Below are 19,771 nucleotides of genomic sequence, written 5' to 3'. Positions count from 1 at the left end.
ATATGATCCCTTTCTGTTCATGGTACAAATCCATTTCCAATTCTTTGTATTTTTTCAGATTTAACTACCCTAAGAAAAGTGCGAGGTCCAATTCAGTTACACCAATCCAAGTTCTAATTCTTTGTATTTCCATATTTAACTATGTTGACAACAGTCTAAGCTTAGATTCAGTTACACCAATTTATCTTGGCCTCCTGTTACGGTTAAGTTCCCATGCTTCCATACCATAATAAAGTGATAATGTTAACATATGCAATATTTTTCTAGGCTACCTACATTGTCCAGTACGTCGTACTAAAATTACATTGCCATTGTTGGCCCCCCTGTTACGGTTAGGTTCCCATGCTTCCATACTCTAGGTGCCTCAAATGTGTGCCTTATTCTACTCAAAGACTTCGATGCTTAAGTTCTTCAGTGAGACTGCTGCAAATTTGCTACTCCTAATAAAGATTCCTTGCTTTATCTTTCCTGCTTCCTAGAAATACAAAGGTTGCTGGTGTTGCCTTGGATCCAGTTCAAAGAGTAGGTCATGATCTAGATTTCAACAGATGATGGAAACTGCACTTGATTACTGAAAGCAGATGCCACTCCATTGCAAGTGCCATTAGTTTGATTGATGCCTATTTTGGAGAACTTTTGATTTTCCCTTCAAATTTGTACAATATCAGACAAGCATGTAGGCTACTGAACATTGGGAGGAACTTCTTTCTTGCTGGTATTGCTGAATCAAAAAGACCAAATGGAGAAGAGTTATTGAATAAGTTGACTTTTCGACTTCAGGAGCTTCAAAGAATTGTTGACGACAAACAGAGCTTATCCAGCATGTTAGAACGTGAGTAATCTTTACTCCTTCAAGCAAAACTGTCATGTTCTTTTTGATGCCAGTGTTATGTAAACCAGCAATAATTCTGAAACCTATTCTGGACAGCAAATGTGAAATTTCTTGCGACAAAGTTGTGATGTCTATCAATATATATAGGTGATATTCTTACTCATATATCATTTTCTTAGATGTCCAGTTATGAATGGGGACAGCATAGTGAGTGCCATTTTTCTTATTAAAATGTTGATTCATTACTGTTTATTCAGTTATTCAAGAAAGCACAAAGAAGTATCTGAGTTTGTAGGAAATTGTCCCCTTTTTGTAATCCACTATAGCTTGCTGCACAATTATATGTTAAGTGTAGAGCACCTTATCTTGCCTCTACTGATCCATTATTTACATCTAGCATTTTGATTTTTCTTCCAAGCCAAATTCTTATTTTTTGTTGTTGCCATTGCCACACAAGAACCCTTCTTATGTGGATGAATGCTTCCAGTTTATTATGACACACATAGGCGTCCCCATGGCCTAGGTCCATCACATGTGCCACAGTTGATTGATTTAGAACAATTTATGAATCCTCTACTCATAATAGATAGCCTTCCCTTTTGCTTTCGGTTCCTTCAGGTCGTTACATATGTCCAATTCCAGGTATGCCAAAAACCATGTCGTCTGCCACTGCTGCTGCCAACCTATTTGCCACACAGTGTGCAAGTCAATTGTCTGGGTTTATCCGATTGTATGCAGGTTAGTTATCTAATTCTACAAATTTTTCTTTGCTCCATCCCATGGAGTGTCTCAGTTTACACATGCCTCCATATTCCATTTGAACATTTGCTTCATTGGTTTTGACAAGATGACTCAGCATTGTGACCACTTTACATAGCTCAACTTTAATACAGTCCTCTCCACGTATTAGCAATAATTCAATCCTCAGAATTTGTAAAGTACGTGACAATATAACTCAACATTGTCGCGACTTTACATGGTTCAACTTCAGTGTAGTCGTCTCCACGTATTAGAAATAATACAATGCTCAAAATTTGTAAAGTACGTTTCTTAGCCTAATTTAAGTCCCTATATATTTTTTAATGCATGAACTTAAGATACGTAGTCCAATGCAAAGAGTTGACCTTGCCATCACTAGATGTCTATCAAATGGATTTTCCAATAAACTACCTGTTACTTCGTAGTTTTATTAGAAAGGGTAGCATACATGATGCAGCATGTAAATAGAGGTCCCGTTCGCTTCGCTGAAAAAATAAGCCGAAACACTGTTCCGGCTGATTTATTGTGAGAGAAAAACACTGTTCCGGCTGAAAAAATAAGCTGAAAAGTACGGATTATAAGATAAGCGAACATGGTGCTTCATTCTATGCTCCATATGTACTAACAACCTTCGTAATGCTATAGGTACAAAACAACATAACGGCTTCACCATTTTGTGACATGGACAACCCTATTTCGGAAGGGCTGCAAAACTTGCTATTAGCAATGGTTCCTGAAGACAACCACACCAACCTCTTTTGTACCTTTTACATGCTATTGTTCCTTTGTATATCGTGTTATTGATGAACCTGTCCTGTTGTTTTACAAGGTATTGTCCCTCTCGTGTACTCGCATATGCGCGCGATGGCACGCGCCCTGCACTAGTTCCTTACCAATGCTTGGGTTGATGGACAACATTGGCTTCGCCCTCAGTAAATCATAATCACTCCAACCCAATTGAAGACCTTAAGAAAATTTTTGCGGTGGGTAAAGTTTTAATAAAGATACTATGTGTTTTCCAACATGATATGATTGGTGTGGACTGTATTCATTAATGAAAAAAAACAAGGGGAGTATATATAATGAATTATTCGAGAAAGGTAAGGAAAAAATGTAATGAATCCTCCAAACTATTTCTAACCGCAGAAAATGATATTCCAACTTATCCCTCCCCTGCCTCGCCACTCCCTAGAATTAAACAAGTAACTTGAAGCCACAAACATCATGCATCACCATTCTATCCCCACCCCCCAAAAAGGCTAATTAACAGCACCCCAAAGAATTCCGTTATTTAACATTAGTAAAAATAATGGAAATGAAGTAAACCTTTGTACCTGCATGCAAACATACATTGAAGTGATGTGTAAATAGCTATGTTACCTATGACAATGACAATGCTATAATGACATGGATGCGAAGTGCAGTGTCAATCTGATAGTAAATAATGTCACGTGTACATAAGGAAGTTCGGGTTTTCTTAAAATCTCTTTAGGCCTTGTTTGGATGTTCCATGTATTCGTCTCAATTCATATGTGTTGAAGTGGATTGAAGTGTAATTAAACTAAATTATATTCTATTTCACTTCAACACATATGGATTAAGGTGGATATGCGTGCGTCTAAACAAGGCCTTACCTTGCTATTACATTGAGCTTGTTTTATTAGCAGCTAGCAGCCAATAGAGGTAACAGTCCTGCACCCATCAAACAACATGTTGTGAACCTATAGGGAGTTTGCAATTCCCGTTTCGGATGCCCAGCATAGCGTGCAGGTGCAATGTGATGCGAGGACCACGGCCTCCTCGAGCAGCGGCGATGGCACGGCTAGGCGCAGGCCGCGTGGAAGCGGTGCGCGCACCCGCCCGGCTCGTGCCAGCCGAGGCAGATGGCGCACGGGCCGTCGCCGGGGTACAGCGCGTCCGTGACGGCGCCGTCGATGCTCGGTGCGATGGCTTGCATCCTATGTCCACCACTGCCGAGTGCGGACCTGCTGCTCCTAGGCCCTCACCCGGATCTTTACAAGAAGATCCAGCGACCATTTCAAGATTCCAAGCGTGCTGTAGAAGCAGAATGCAAGGAAAGAAAGAGCTCGCCCGGCACAGACATGGCCAACCAAGTACAACTACAGATGAAGCTACCCGGTGGGTCAAGAGCAGCACCAAGAAAACGCACGGGGCAGCAATCGATTTCCCAACAGCAATCCCCACGATGACGACGACGTTGCTTCACATCTCATCAATCCAGCAAAACCTTACAATGCCAGTCAACGGGACTCTTCTCGGACACGCCATCATCGTCCCAACCAACGGCGCCACCGTGTCAGCACTCGACGGCGGCGCACGCGGCGCGCCGGAACCCGGGGGGCAGGTCGGGGGCGCGGCTCCACCTGCCACCGCCGATGTCGTACACCAGCACCAGCCCTTCCACGGCGCCGCCCGAGGCCGCAGCCGCGGCGGCGGCGTGGCCCCTGACGGCGGCCACGTTGACGACCGCCGCCACGCGGTCGGCGCCCACGCCGGCCATCGCCACGCGCACCGCCACGCCCAGCCCCACGGCGCCGCGGGGCACGGGCGGCGCCTCGAGCGCCACCCACCCGCCGGCGGCTCCGGCGCCACCGCCCCTGCTGCCGCCGCCGCCGCCGTGCCACCGCCAGAAGGAGAGGTCCACGGCGTGGCTGGCCACCACGTAGAGGTGGCCATCCCCGGCGCCGCACGCGCCCACGACGCAGCCGCCGCCGGGCACCGCCCGCGGGCGCGCCCACGCCCAGGCGCCCGAGGCCACGTGCAGCGCGTCCACCGACCCGGCGCACGCGTGCGCCTCCACCAGCGCCGCCGCCGCTGACCCTCGTCCTCCTCCCACGGCAACCCCTCCGGCGACGTAGAACACGCCGGCGGCGCCGGCGCCCGCGCAGCCGTACCTCCGGCGGGGTGCCTCCGCGACGACGCGCCACGCGTCGGCGGCCGGGTCGTACTCCTCGACCGTGGCCGTGCGCGCGGAGCCGCCCGCGACGTAGATCCGCGCGCCCACGGCGGCCGCCGCGAACTTGCTCCGCGGGAACAGCGTGGGCGCGCACGCTCTCGCCGCGCCCGTCAGCGGGTCCACCCGCAGCGTGGCGCCGCGGCCGACCAGGTACACGTGCCGCCCCACCGCGACGGCGCGCGCGTGCGCGAACGAGTGCGGGAGGAGCGGCGGGGGCAGGAGAAGGGGAAGCGCGGCGACGTCGAGCGAGGAGGAGGAGGAGGGGGAGGCGTGGAGGTGGAGGAGCAGCGCGCGGGCGGAGGAGGAGACGGCGAGGAGGCAGGGGCGGAGGCGGCCGCGCGCGCGGCGGAGGTGGAGGAATGCCTGGGACGCGAGGAGGGAAGCGAAGCGGCGGCAGACGGCGGGGAGCGGCGGGAGGGAGGCGCGGGGCACGCGGGCGAGGATCTCGAGCAGGAGCTCGTCGGGGAGCGCCGTGATGGGGGGCTCCGCCTCGGGGTCGGGATCCTCGGCGTCGGGGGCCGAGATGGGGATGGGGACCGGGACGGCGGTGTGGCGGGCGGGGTCCGTGGGGATGCAGGACCTGACGAACCACGAGAGGCCGCGCGGGTGGCAGCTCTCCGCGGCCATGGCTGGCTGGCTGGCTGCCGCTGCTAGTAGATCGGGGGAGAGCGCACCTCGCGGCTCAGGCTCAGTCACTGCATCCAGTCAGTGCTCCTAGCTAAGCTGCTGCTGCCGCTGCCGCTGCCCGCTGTGCCGCATTGGCCTTTTGGGGGAAGCCAGTGGGCACGGGCGAGCGTCAGGTCTGGGCGTGGGCTTGCTCTGTTTTGCGTGCAGTTTTGTTTGGATTTGGTTGGTTCACTCCATTGATTCGCAGGGGGGTTGACTGATTGGGCATGGTGGGGTGGAGGTGGAGGTGGAGGGAAGGGGAAGGAGGAGCGGGAGGTGGGGGACGAGCCGTTGCCCACTGGGCCCGTGCTGGCAGTGGCAGCCTCACACCTTCAGGCGAGGAGGGCCAGAGGAGATCGCGGCGCTTTTCAAAATTGGAAGGAACTGACTGAGATGGCTGCGTTTGAGGTGGTACGACTTCGAAAACTGAAAGAGAGATGGAACTTTGGCCATGTTTAGTTCCTGAGCTCCTGAATTTGGCACTATGCAAAAAAAAAAAGATTTTTCGTCACATCAAATTTACGATACATGTATGAAGTATTAAATGTAGACAAAATCAAAAACTAATTGCACAGTTTGATTCTACTTTGCGAGACGAACGTTTTGAGCCTAATTAGTCAATTGTTGAACAATTATTACCAAATACAAACGAATGCTACTGTACGCTACAGTGCATTCGGCGGCGCCGAATTCGGCCAACTAAAGGTGGCCTTTGAATCAGTTTTGGCAAAAGCTTCTTCCGGACCCACGAAGCTGAGTTGCGTGCAAGAGAGAAATGGTTTCTTTTGGTTCTTCCATTCTCTACGATCCTGGAGTAGATAGTAAGACTGACTCCAACGGAGCTACCAAACCTAAAAATAAGTCTCGCAACCGGTTCCAACGGATGACCCAACCATACGACGTATTTTGTCTACCAGGCCAAATGAAACGCAAAAAAACGTCGCCTCTCTTCTCGCTATGCAAATCTCCGAGCGAAGTCTACTGCACCTTCTTCTCCACGCGCGACCTCCACCGGCAAGCACGCGAGCACACACGCGAGCACGCACGCGAGCACGCGACCTCCACCGGCAACCACCGGATCCCCCGCCGCGACCTCCACCGCAAGCACGCACGCGAGCACGCAGGAGCCTCCGCCGGCAAGCACAAGCACGCAGGAGCCTCCGCCGGCAAGCACGAGCACGATGGCCTTCACGAGCACGCTGGAGCACGCAACCTCCGCCGGCTAGCACGAGCACGCCGGCAAGCACTAGCAGCAGACGAGCAACGGCAGGCAAGCACAAGTACACCGGCCTTCACGCGCACGCCGGCAAGCACGAGCACGACCTTCGCCGGCCTTCTTCTCCAGCTCGCAGGAGCCCAAATCGAGCCTCTCGGCGCCCGAATCGAGCTTCCCCGCCTCCGAATCGACTTTCCCCACCTCCGAATCGAGCTTTCCCGTCCCCAAATCGAGCTCGTCGTGCGGTCCGCCGCCACCTTCCTCCTCTGGCTCCACCGCGCGTTCCTGCGCCTGGGCAAGGACCTGGCGGGGCGGTACGGGACGTGGGGGGTGGAGGAGGCGCCCGTGTGGGAGGTCGTGGCGCGGGTGAACGTCGAGGCCACGGCGGGCGAGGTAGGCAGCTCGACGGCATCCTTGGCCGTGCGGTCGTCCTCCGCTTCGGGATGGGCTCTGCATTTGCGTCGCTGTTGGAGAGGGCTGAGTTATGGGTGTGTTATCTTTTCCTGTGCATAACCCAAAATCGGAAATGGGTGTTGTATTTAGGTCTCTTTGTTGGCGACAGTCTAAGATAGCACAAGAAATGGTGGTTATGCATCCCTACAAGGTCCGACAACTTGGTTCCACGAGCTATCACCAAATATACCGAAGGTGCTGTTTGGTTGATGGTTTCTACGGCTGATAAGCTGGCTGAAGCTGATTTGGTGTAAGAGAAAAATAATGTTCCATGGCTGATAAGTTGAAGTGAACAGGGTTAGTGAAAACCTAAAAATAAGTCGTTTTACCGAGAGAATTATATCGAAACTCAGCACAGGTCTTTTAAATTTATAACCAAATTTATAATCGTCTATTTTAAATTATAAGTCGTTTTACTTTTTCTATTATGAGTCGTTTTTTAGATTCATAGATTTTACTGTATAACTAGACATAGCTTATATTTATGTGTATAGCAAAAATAATGTATCTAGAAAAGACAAAACAACCTGTTGTTTGAAACAGTGAGAGTAGAAAATAGTATAAGCACTTATGTGTCCAAATAAGTTTACTATAAGAAATATATTTTTAATTAATATAATTGTATTTATTTCATATCATAAATGTTACTCCCTCCGTCCCGTAACATATTGCTTTATAACTCTTAAAATTTTACAAAAAATAAGGCATTCTATGTTGAATCCAGATTTGGCAAAGTTTGTTAATTAAAAAGAAAACCATAATGTAAGGAGGAACTCCTTAATTCGGTTTAATCCATGGATACATACTAGAGCGTTCTCTTAAGTTGTCTTAATTTTTTTTGAAATTTATTGTATTAGGATGAAGGGAGTTGTATTTTGTATAGTTTTGATTAAATTCTATGTTGTTTGACTCCTAGCGAAGTAAGAGTCATATTCTTGGTGGCGTTTGGATATAGGGAGTGCGTGTGTGTTTTGCGTGCAAGAGAAAATTGGTTTTGGTTTTTCGATTCTCTATAATCTTTTAAGTGACCAATGGAGTAGTAGATAGCAAGATAGCACAAAAAATGGTGGTTAGAGTTCCCTATATATAAGTTGCTTTAGGAGATTACTCTAAAATCAATTTAGGATATAGGAGAATATTGTTGTAGCAGATTATTTAAAATTTGTCTTCTATATTTCTTTATTATGGGCAAGAGATAGGGGTTGTCTTCTTTTATTTAGGAGAGAGATTGCTTGTTGTACAAGATTTCTTAAAAATTGTAGGATAGGAGATGAAATAAGAGATTTTTAATCGTAAATCGCTCCGCCTTTTCTAGATATCGAGACATAATTTATATTTAGTATAGAGAAAAACTATGTATTAAAAAACCAGATACATCTAATCCGCCAGAATATGTAGCAAAAATCTAAAAAGATTAGACGTAAATGTATATATATATACATATTTTAAAAAAACGTACTTGCGCCATTTAAAAAGAATTGAAGCGACGCACGTAAAAGCGACTAGCGTGTTGTTTATATATATATATATATATATATATATTGTCTTTCGCGGGTACATCATGCATATGCATATGCTACTCTACTCCTACTATACGAACTTTTTTTTTTTGACAAGGACGAACCAACGCCATTGACCAACGATCTCGATCGCCTTTTGCGCATGTGCAGCTAGCGGTGGTGCCGTCCTAGACTGGACAAGCGGTCAAGAATGGTGGAGGCGATGCTATGCTAGGTAGCGAGTGTCGTTTCTGTGTGCATCTGCGTCTGGTCATCGACTCGACCGTCTCGACAGTCTGCAGATCTGGTCATGCGCGCTTTATTTGCATTTGATGCATATGGCAGGAGAATGAACCTTTTTTGCTGGTGCCTGATCTCATGAAGTGATGATGATGATATGAATATGATGCGCCGATTCAACGGGCATTCAAAGCCTTCTCCCTCGCGTGGCTCCCGTAGGCGACTCGGGGGAGCCCCCGGAGCACCGCCGCCAGCCCCTGCTCTGCTCCCTCCCTCCCCTGCCCGTCGCCCGAGCGGGTGGCTGGACGCTCGGCACCTGCAAGGAGGGCGGCGGCAGGGCTTTCTGGCCGGGCAGAGCACGCACGCCGTGCGGGCGACGCGACTCTCTATCCCGTACTGCGGTGCTTTCCCGGCGCTTCGGCCACCGGTCCTCACCCCTTCGTCCAGATCCATCACCCCCATGGGTGGATTCGCGACCTGCAGGGCCATGGCGGTGGTGGCGCTGCGCGCAGGGCCGCGCGATGACGGCGGCTGCGGGCTGCTTGAAGCAGCGGCGGCGGCCCGGTCCGGTCCAAGGTCTTGGGGGTCAGATCCGGCACCTACAGGGTGGATGACGGCGACCGCGCGACGATCTGGTTGGGGGCCGGCCTCCTCCCCTCTCTATCCGGCGGCTTGGGGCCGGATCCGGTGGTCTGCTGGCTGGATCCGGTGATTCTTTGCCAGATCCGGCGGGGAGCCCATGCGTCAACGGCGGCGGCTCCAGCCTTGGTGCCGGGAACGGCGCCGGTGGCTGGGGCTGCAGACGCTTGGTGCTTGGCGCTCCCATTGCGGCATCCTGCGTCTTTCTCGCCCGATGCCAGTGACGTGGTTTGACCGACATCCACGGAGGGCTGGGGAGAGGGCGTGATGGCGGCAGGTCGGCGCGGAGGCTGCTGAGGTGTTGCGCGGCATGGTTGTTGCGGGGCCGGCTTGGCAGGGGGTGGGGACGTTGGTGGGTTGGGCGACTGGGGCTTCTTCTGATCCCGACCCTCTTCTCCCTGCCATCTGCCTTTCCTCTTCCCTGGGCTGGTTTTCATGGTGGAGCTGGCTGGTTCTGCCTGCTGCTGGCCGGCATTGCAGGTTGCGGGGGGGGGGGGGGGGGGGGCGGACTCTCCGGCGGGTTCCCCCGACGCTTCTCCTGGTCGGCGTCCCTAGGGGCGACGTCTAGGCGCTGCACCCTGCCTCCTGGTAGGGTTGGGCCTCTGGCTGCGACGGTGTGGAGGTGGTTTGAGGTGGGGGCGAAAGCGTGGACGACGACGTCTGCGGACGTCGTTCCCCTTCTTGAAGGCGTCCTTTCCTACCTCTTCTCCTACCGTATTGGATGTTGCAGGTGAAAACCTTCCTTGGCGGGCTACCATGTCGGCACTTTTAGCGTCGTTTTCTCCTTGGGGGCATGGCTAGGCATTCCAGTTTTGCGATTGATCCTTGCTGTTTGGTGTCGCTCGGCACGACGTCGTCTTCTTCGGTCCTTGTTAGGTGATAGTTGAGTTGTTTAGTTGGTTCGTTCTGACCAAGTTGGATGAAGTAGTGGTGTGAGTTGTGATAGTTGCTCAGTTGTTATACTAAGGTTGCTAGGATGAGTGGAGCACTCTCCTGGGTTGTATGGTTTTTGGATCCAGTTTTCGCTCAAAAAACTAGGTGAGCATTTGCCTTTTTTTTTCTTTCATCGTCTAATAGAAATCGCGGCAAAGCTTTTACCGTCCTTTCAAAAAAAAAATGATGCGCCGGCCGGACCTGCACGGTTACTGGCCGAAAGTCCGAAAGCAGCAGCCAGCGACTCTCCTCAGTCCCGCTGGCCGGGTTGTCCTGATCAATGCAGTGCTCGACGGCTTGCCAACATACGCCATGGGTGCCCTGGTACTGCCAGTTGGAGTCATGGAAGCTTTGGATGCTAAGAGGCGAGCCTTCCTCTGGAACAGATCAGACAAGACCACGGGTGCCAAATGCCTGGTCGCGTGGGAGAATGTTTGAAAAACAAAGGAGGATGGAGGCCTAGGGATCAAACGCCTAGACACTCAAAATGCCAGCCTTCTACTCAAGCTCATACACAGGCTATACCATCCAGGGGATTCGTCATGGGCAGCTTGGGCAATGTTGAAACATAACCTGTTGCGTTGCATATTTCCTTTCTTAGTGTGTCTAGCGGTGAGCACGGCGTCGTCTGCGTCGTGCGTGTTTTCTTCATGCAGAGCGTGCGTGTGTGGCGAAGCTCGGCTCGACAATGGCACCCACGTTCTGTGGCTGTGGGATGGCGCAGCTAAAAAGGGGCGTGGGCGGTTGTGATCAGGGCCTTGCCAACCGTGTAATCGAGTGAGTCAATAAAAAGAGAAAAACAGAAAAGCAGCAGTTGGTGCGCTGCGCAAAATCCCGGTTTCCATCTGTTCCTCGCGTTCGTCGCGAGTTCATCGAACGTGAGAGGGAGAGCGAGCGTTCCAGCAAGAATTGATCTTGATTCAGTTACAACAAGTGGTATCAGAGCCCGATTTCGTCGCTGGGATCATCACCGAGCGATCACCGCAGCATTCATGCCGAGAAACAACTCAAGGTCGCCGCGGCGGCGGCGGTCTTGGTCTCCACCCGGCGGCCACTCTGGAGGTAGCGGCGGGGATGATCGTGGGCTGGTGCTTCACCGCACAGTCAAGGAGCTCGGCAACAATGCTGGGTGGCCAATGCTGACGAGAACAAACTACACCGACTGGGCGGCGTTGATGCACGTCATGCTGCAGGGCAGGCACCTGTGGGATGCCATCAATGTCGGCACCAACAGCTTCACCGACGACCGCAACGCCCTAGAGGCGCTGTGCAAGGCGGTTCCGGAGGAGCTCCGCGGGACGATGGCCAACAAGCCCATGGCCAAGGCGGCGTGGGACGCACTGAAGACACGCCACATCAGTGTCGATCGGGTGTGGAAGGCCAGGGCGCAGACTCTGCGTCAAGAGTTCAACGGCCTCACCTTCAAGGAGGGGGAGACCGTCGACGACTTCACGTATCGCATCACCAAGATCACCGACCAGCTCGCCATCTTGGGTGATGCCTACGAGGAAGAGACGATCATCCGTAAGTTTCTTCAAGCCGTTCTAGATCGCTTCCATCAAATTGCAGCGGGCATCGAGACTCTCCTCGATCTCGAGGCAGTCTCCCTGGAGGAGTTGGTGGGGTGGCTCAAGGCGGTTGAGGAACGGCTCGATCGTGGGAGAGGAAAAGGCGGCGGAGGCTCGGGTGGCGGTGGCGGAGGCAAGGAGATAGACGGCAAGCTGTATTTCACCAAGGAGCAGGTGATGGCGAGCCTTGCGTCCTGCCTCAACCTCAACTCCGACGGGTCGGCGGGGCGCGGCAAGGCGCCGTCCGGCTCCGGTGAAGGGTCGAGATGGCGGACTAGAGGGGGGGTGAATAGTCTTTTCTAAAATTAATCGCGTCGGCTAACCGAAACAAGTGCGGAATTATAACTATCGGTCTAGCCAAGACTACACCCCTCTATCTATGTTCTCTAGCACCTTCCAAAGATACTAATCAAGCAACAAAGGTGCCGGGCTAGTTAGAGCTCTCCTAAACGATTCTAGGAGCAAGGTTACACAAACCTATGCCACTAGTATTTTAAGCAACAAGAGAGCTCCTACACATGCTAGTAAGCAAAAGCACAAAGCTAACAAAGCTCACTAGCAATGCTCAATAACAAGGCAACCAATGCCTAATTAGAGAGCGCAAATACTTAGCTACACAAACTAAGCAATGTGACTAACAAGGTTACTAAAATCAAATTAGCCACGCAAGGGAGCTACTTCTATGCTACACAAACAAGAAGGTAATTAGCAAGCTACACAAGCTATCTAATTACAAGAGCAACTACACAAGCTTAATATGTATAAAAGTAATTGCAAGCTTGTGTAATGGGGATGCAAACCAACGGGAAGAACAAGGTTGACACGATGATTTTTCTCCCGAGGTTCACATGTTTGTCAACATGCTAGTCCCCGTTGTGTCGACCGCTCACTTGGTGGTTCGGCGGCTAATTAGCATCACCCGCTAAGCCCGCACGTCGGGCGCCGCAAGAACCTACCCCTTGAGTGAGGGTAGCTCAATGACACGCTTTACTAAAGTTGCTCTTCGCGACTCCCGCGGGGCGAGCACAAGTGCCCCTCACAAGCACTTCTTCGGAGTGCCGCACAAGCTTCTTGCGCGCTTCGACGGAGACCACCACCAAGCCATCTAGGAGGTGGCAACCTCCAAGAGTAACAAGCACCACCGGCTTGCAACTCGATCACCTAGTTCCACTCGATGCAACCTCACGATGCAATCGCACTAGAATCGCTCACTCACACAATCGAATGATCACTATCAAGTATGTGTGAGATGGAGGGCTCCCAAGCACTCTCAAGCATAGACACAAAGTCTCCCAAGGTGCTCTACACCAGCCATGGCCGAAGGCCACTTCTATTTATAGCCCCAAGGGCTAAACTAGCCGTTACCCCTTCACTGGGCAAAAATCGGGCCGACCGGACGCTCCGGTCGTGTTGACCGGACGCTGGACCTCAGCATCCGGTCGCCCGTAGACGGACACGTGTCCCGATTCCAACAGTCACTTGTCCTGACCGGACACAATAGCTTCAACTGACCGGACGCTGGACCCCAGCATCCGGTCGTTTTCAGTAAGGTACCCGAGGCGTATTTCTTCGACCGGACGCGTCCGGTCGCACGTGATCGGACGCAGCCCAGCGTCCGGTCACACTCCAGCTTCTGCGTCACCGTACGTTAGCCTGACCGGACGCACCCTGCCAGCGTCCGGTGCTTTCAGACCCAGCGTCCGGTCAGTTGACCGACGCCAGCGTCTTCGCAATCAACTCGTTTTCACTTCTAACTTCTTCACCCTTGCTCCAATGTGCCAACCACAGGAACTTGCATCCGGCGCAATAGAAAATAGGCATTCCATTTTCCCGAAAACGCCGAACCCATCTTAACCCATCTCAACCCTGCAAACACCACCTCCTTTGTAAATGTGCCAACACCACCAAGTGTACACCACCATGTGTATGTGTGTTAGCATTTTCACAATCATTTCCCAAAGGATGTTAGCCACTCAACTTGCCACGCCACTCGATCCTAGCGACGATGCAAAGTTAGATCACTCGAGTCACTCTGGGCACGATTTACCGAAAACCGAGAACCGAACCGAATTTACCGAGAACCGAACCGAATTTACCGAAACCGAAAAATTCGGTTCCAGGTTCGGTTCCGAGATCTCAGGTACCGAATTTACCGAGGTATTTTCGGTTCCATACCTCGGTAAACCGAAAGTACCGAACAATACCGAATTTACATAGTAAAGCACTAAGGCCCATGTTCTGTTGACCCAACAGCAGCCCACCAAGGCAGTAAACCCTAGTCACTACTTGGCACTCGCAGGGCAGTCGGCCAGTCGCCCGCTCGTCCCACACTCCCACCCCCGCGCCGCGCAGCCGCTCGGCGCCCGCCCAACCCTGCGCTGCGCCGCACAGCGCCGCCTTCCTCCCGCCGCCGCGCCCCGCAGGCGCGCTGCGCGCACCGCGCAGCCGCTCGCCCGCCTCCGCGGCGCCGCTGGTCCGCCTACCGCTCACTTGCCCGGCTCCACGGCCACGCGGCCGTGCCGGCGCCGTCCCGGCGCCCCCAGAGGCCCAGACCTGAGACCCCCCACGTCGTCACCCGGTCGTCCAACTGAGCAAGAGCAAGGAGAGGCAGCGACAGCGAGGCATCGAAGACGGCTACTTCCATTGCTTCCTGCGACTCCAAGTCCAAGGTAAGTCTGATCTGAGTCTATGTTTGACTTAATGGAGCAATTTGGTTCTCTAGAATCTAGATGTTTATTTTGACTTCGCTTGAATGATGATATATAACAGATGTCTCAGTCTGATGAAGACATTGGCAAAGAAATCAGTGATTGGGGGCTCCAGGAGGACGAGCGGCTAAGGAATGAAGAGGGAGAGGCCTTGAGTCATGGCAGGGCTACTGGTGCTGATGGGAAGGAAGCTGGTGCTGATGAGAAGAATGCTGCTGCTGATGGAGAGAAACAGAAGGAGGTCATCGATGTAGATGCTGATGCTGAGGATGGGACGAAGAAAAAGGAGATGACAGCTAGATCAAAAATTTGGGACCACTTCATCAAAATCATGGAAAAGGGTGTGGTGGTCAAGGGACAGTGCAAGTATTGCAAAGCTGAGATCAAAGCACATCCAGTTCATAATGGTACGTCTGGTATGCGTAAGCATTTTGGCGTTTGTAAGAGTAATCCTCATAGATCTAGTGATGATGCAACTCAGGGTGTTTTGCAAGTTAGTGAAGGAAATAATGTAGGCACTTGGAAGTTTGACCCTGAATTGCTTAGGTCTGCCTTTACTGAAATGATAATAGAAGATGAGGAGCCATTTGGATTTGGTGAAAAACCTGGTTTTAGGAAGTTCATGTCTATTGCTTGCCCCCGTTTCATAATACCATCTAGAAGGACATGTACTAGGGACACTGTGCAATTATATTTTGAGCAGAAAGCTAAACTGAAAATGTTTTTTCAAGAACATTGCAATAGAGTTTGCCTCACAACCGATGGCTGGACATCACAGCAGCAAGATAGTTACATGACTACAACAGCCCATTTTATTGACAATGATTGGTGCTTGCACAAAAAGATAATTAGTTTTTTCAAGGTCAAAGGGAAAAAGGGGGATGATATTGGAAAACACTTACACAAAGTATTGCTTGACTGGGGATTGGACAAAGTAATGACAGTAACAGTTGATAATGCTAGTGCAAATGATAGTGGTGTTAGTTATTTGAGGAGACAAATGAATAGTTTGAAAACTAGCATAGCAGACGGCAAGTACCTTCATATGAGATCTGCTGCACATATAGTTAATTTGATCGTGCAAGATGGTTTGAAAGAGGTAGACCAATCTATCAAGCGTATACGGGCTGCCATTAGATTTGTCAGAGCAAGTTCATCTAGGATTGCCAAATTTAAAGAGATTGCTCAATGGGAAAAAGTGGACAGCAAGGCATTCTTGAACCTTGATGTATGCACAAGGTGGAACTCGACATATGATATGCTAGCAGCTGCCTGCACATATGAAAAAGTGTTTGCTAGATATCTAGAGGAAGATCCATACTATACAATTGAATTGCTTAGTGAGACTAAGCCAGGTGTTCCAGGTCCAGGAGTTCCTGATGAGCACGATTGGGATAATGCAAGGAAACTAGCTGAGTTTCTAAAGCATTTTGCTAACATAACAACACGTGTTTCAACATCCTTAAGTGTGACTGCTCACACTTACTTCCATGAGATTTTAGAGGTCAATGCTTTGGTGAATGAGTGGCTGACTAGTGCTGATTTTGTCCAACAAGACATGGGGAAGAGAATGAAAGACAAGTACGACAAGTATTGGGGGCAGTGGCATGACAATTTGGGCTTGCAAAATGAGAAGGGAAAGGGAAAGGAGAAGAAGGAAAATATTAACTTGCTTATCTTTGTTGCTGTTGTACTTGATCCAAGGTACAAGCTTTCACAGTATACAGAAATTGCAATAGAGGACATGTATGGTGAGGGTGTTGGACAAAAAGTGTGGGCTGCTATTACCAAATGTTTGCATGATCTTTTTGAAGAATACAGAGCCAAGAATTCATCCCCAAGTCCTGTAAACTCCCAACCAAGTGATGAGACCCAATCTAAACAAGGTAGAGACAGTCCTAGAAAGGCGAGGAGTAACATTGTGAAGAGAATGAAGCTGAATAGTGGAGTAGGCAGTTGCAGTAGGGGCGGCATCAGGACTGAATTGGATAGGTACTTGGCTGAAGAATGTGAAGAAGATACCAAAAAATTTGATATTCTTGCTTGGTGGAAGGGCCAGGCCACTAGATTTCCCATACTTTCTAAATTAGCTCGTGATGTGCTTGCTATCCAAATCTCTACTGTTGCTAGTGAATCTGCCTTTAGCACTGGTGGGCGTGTACTGGATGATTTTAGGACTTCACTCACTCCATTCATGGTCGAAGCTCTTGTATGTACTCAAGATTGGCTTAGAAGGGCAACTCCAATCAATCTTTCAGAAGATACAGAACAATTAACTAAACTAGAAGAAGGTGATAACTCATAACTCTATGTGATTTATTTTTCTTGCTGTTATCATTACTGAAAAAAAATTATTACATCCTCTGTTTATTTAATTTCAGAGTTGATTCAAGAGTTCAAGGACTTGGCCATTATTGACGGCCATGCTGCCAAGTCACAAATTCAAGGCAGCAAAAGTAGGATGGTTACCGCCACCAACATCAAGTCCCAACCAACAAAATCCTCCAGCACCAAAGCAAGCAAGAGCAAGTCCTCCAAGCCTACATGAGTTACATGAGTTGCTGGCATGCTGCATACTGTGCTAGTGTGCTGGACTGCTGGACGCCTGGACTGGACTGCTGCAGTGCTGCTGCTGCGTGCTGCACTGCTGTCTGCTGCCTGCTGAAGTGCTGATTACTTGCTGATTGTTGTCGCCTGTTGTTTGCCTTGGGTACTGCTATGAGTATTTGTGTTAATCCATCGTGGACAACTATGAGTATTTGTGTTAATCTATCGTGGACAGCCTGTTGTGTTGTGGCCTTTTATATGTGTGATTTTAGCACTATTATTTTATATGAAACCATGTTAAATTTCTGACAATTTGCTACTGAACCTGATTTTACATGCTGGTTCGGTTCTTTCGGTAAATACCGGAACCGAACCGAAAGAACCGATACCGAATTACGTCGGTACCGAATTTTGTCGGTACCGAATTTTTTGTGGAACCGATCGGTACCGATTTTCTCTAGAACCGAATTTACCGAGGTACCGAGGAACCGAACCGATCGGTTCGGTAGTACCGAACGCCCAGAGTGACACTCGAGTGGCACTAGATGACTGATATGCAAACAAGTTTGCCCCTCTTGATAGTACGGCCATCTATCCTAAACCCGGTCATAAACTTCTCTACACACCTATGACCGGTGAAATGAAATGCCCTAGGTTATACCTTTGCCTTGCGCATTCCATTCCATCTCCTCCAACGTTGATGCAACACATGCACCAACATGATCAACAATGATATGATCCACTTCATATCATCACGTGATCATATTGGTTCATCGATCTTGACTCCACTTGCTCTTCACTGTTGCCATCGTCCATCGGCGCCAAGTCTTGCTCAAGCTTCACCGCCACATGGTCCATCACTCCAAAGCCTTCGACTTGCCCTTCACGCTTGCAACCGGTCCATCAAGCCAAGTCTTGTCTTGATCTTCTCCACCTTGATCACATGACTCAATGTCATGTCTCATGTGCATTTAAGCTCCTTCATCATCACATGTGTGAGCTTTGCAACATCTCCAAGCCATTTTCACCTCCATGGCATATGTTGCTCACACACATGTACCTATGGACTAATCACCTGTGTATCTCACATAAACACAATTAGTCCACCTAAGTTGTCACTCAATTACCAAAACCAAACAAGGACCTTTCATCCGGCAAGCGTCGCGGCGGTATGGGCCACGGCAAGGAAAGCGGGAAGGAAACGCGTTCAGGGCCACCCAAAGGGGGCAATGGCCGGGAGGGCGGTGATGACGCCTGCCACTACTGTGGCAAGTCTAGGCACTGGAAGCAGGAGTGCCGAAAGAAGAAGCGCGACGAGGCGGCGGCGTAGGCGAATCAGCCTCAGGCCAACCTCGTCAAGGCGGAGGAGGAGACGGCCTCTCTGTACATGGCCGTGGTGACCCCGACGGAGAAGGTCATCCACAGAACGGGCCCCGTCGAGCATGTCTTCCTCAATGAACGAAAGGTCGTGCTGGACATGGAGGATGGCGGTGATCACGGAGACTTGAAGTGGTACCTCGACACCGATGCGTCGAATCACATGACTGGCGACGCGTCCATCTTCTCCGAGCTCAGTCACGATGCCATGGGATCCATGAAGTTCGGGGATGGCTCCCTGGTGGAGATAGCGGGGCGCGGCACCATCCTATTCAAGTCGAAGGATGGCGGCCACCGGGCGTTCCATGACGTATAGTACATCCTGCGGCTCCGCAGCAGCATCCTCAGCATTGGGTAGCTCGACGAAATAGGCTGCAAGATCGACATCGACGACGGCGTCCTCCGGATGTGGGACAAGGGGAGCCAGGAGCTGCTGGCCAAGGTGAAGCACACGCCTAATCGCCTGTACATCCTCCCGCTCAAGCCAACCAGGCCGGTGTGTCTAGCCGCAAGCTTCGACGACTACGAGTGGAGGTGGCATGCTCGTTTCGGCCATCTGGGGTTCCAGGCCCTACAGAAGATGAGTAGCGGTGGCATGGTGCGCGGATTGCCCTCCATCGAACATGTCGAGCACGTCTGCGACGCGTGCCTGGCTGGGAAGCAGCGTCGAGCGTCGTTCCTGCAGGCGGCCAAGTACCGCGCCACCAAGCCCCTGGAGCTGATCCATGGCGATCTATGCGGCGCGGTGACACAGCCAACTCTCGATGGTAAGAAGTACATCATGCTCATCGTCGATGATATGTCCAGGTACATGTGGGCGGTCCTGCTCGCAAACGAGTCGGACGCTGAGACCGCGTTAAAACGCCTGCGCCCCGGCGTCGAGAATGAAGCTGGGCGGTGGATTCAAGCGTTCTGCACTGATTGTGGGAAGAGTTCGTGTTGGCAAGCTTCCTCGAGTACTGCACCGAGCACGGCATCAAGCATCACCTGACCACGCCGTACAGTCCCTAGCAAAACGACGTGGTGGAGCGGAGGAACCAGTCCGTGCTCACCATGGCGCGGAGCATGATGAAGGCCAAGAACATTCTAGCCTGGCTTTGTGGGGAGGCTGTGATGACAGCTGTCTTCCTCCTGAATCGAGCCCCGACGCGGAGCCTGGTGGGCCGGACGCCATATGAGGCGTGGTATGGTGTCAAGCCGGCCGTCCACTTCCTGTGTGTGTTCAGCTGCGTGGCTCATGTCAAGGTCACAAAACCAAACGCCAGGAAGCTGGACGACAGGAGCCGGAAGATGGTGCTGATCGGCTATGAGGAGGAATCAAAGGCGTACAGGGTGTTCAATCCCACTGAGAATCGTG

General features: G+C 51.0%; 1 protein-coding gene across 1 annotated transcript; it reads right to left on the bottom strand.

Moving 5' to 3' along the window:
- Positions 1-3,231: 3,231 nt before the first annotated feature.
- LOC136487661 (F-box/kelch-repeat protein At5g26960-like) lies at positions 3,232-5,452 on the bottom strand. The gene has a single exon (XM_066484759.1). It carries the CDS (start codon positions 5,193-5,195, stop codon positions 3,909-3,911), a length of 1,287 nt encoding a protein of 428 aa, XP_066340856.1. The 5' UTR covers positions 5,196-5,452; the 3' UTR covers positions 3,232-3,908.
- Between the last annotated feature and the right edge of the window lie 14,319 nt (positions 5,453-19,771).

The sequence above is a fragment of the Miscanthus floridulus genome, chromosome 10 (assembly GCF_019320115.1).
Source record: "Miscanthus floridulus cultivar M001 chromosome 10, ASM1932011v1, whole genome shotgun sequence".
In the NCBI taxonomy this organism is placed as follows: Eukaryota; Viridiplantae; Streptophyta; class Magnoliopsida; order Poales; family Poaceae; genus Miscanthus; species Miscanthus floridulus.
Note: the sequence above shows the minus strand (reverse complement) of the source record. Positions and strands in the feature narration are given on the sequence as shown.

What these genes read in the sequence shown, in the direction of transcription:
- LOC136487661 (XM_066484759.1), bottom strand. Translation starts at nt 5,195, where the DNA reads ATGGCCGCGGAGAGCTGCCACCCGCGCGGCCTCTCGTGGTTCGTCAGG.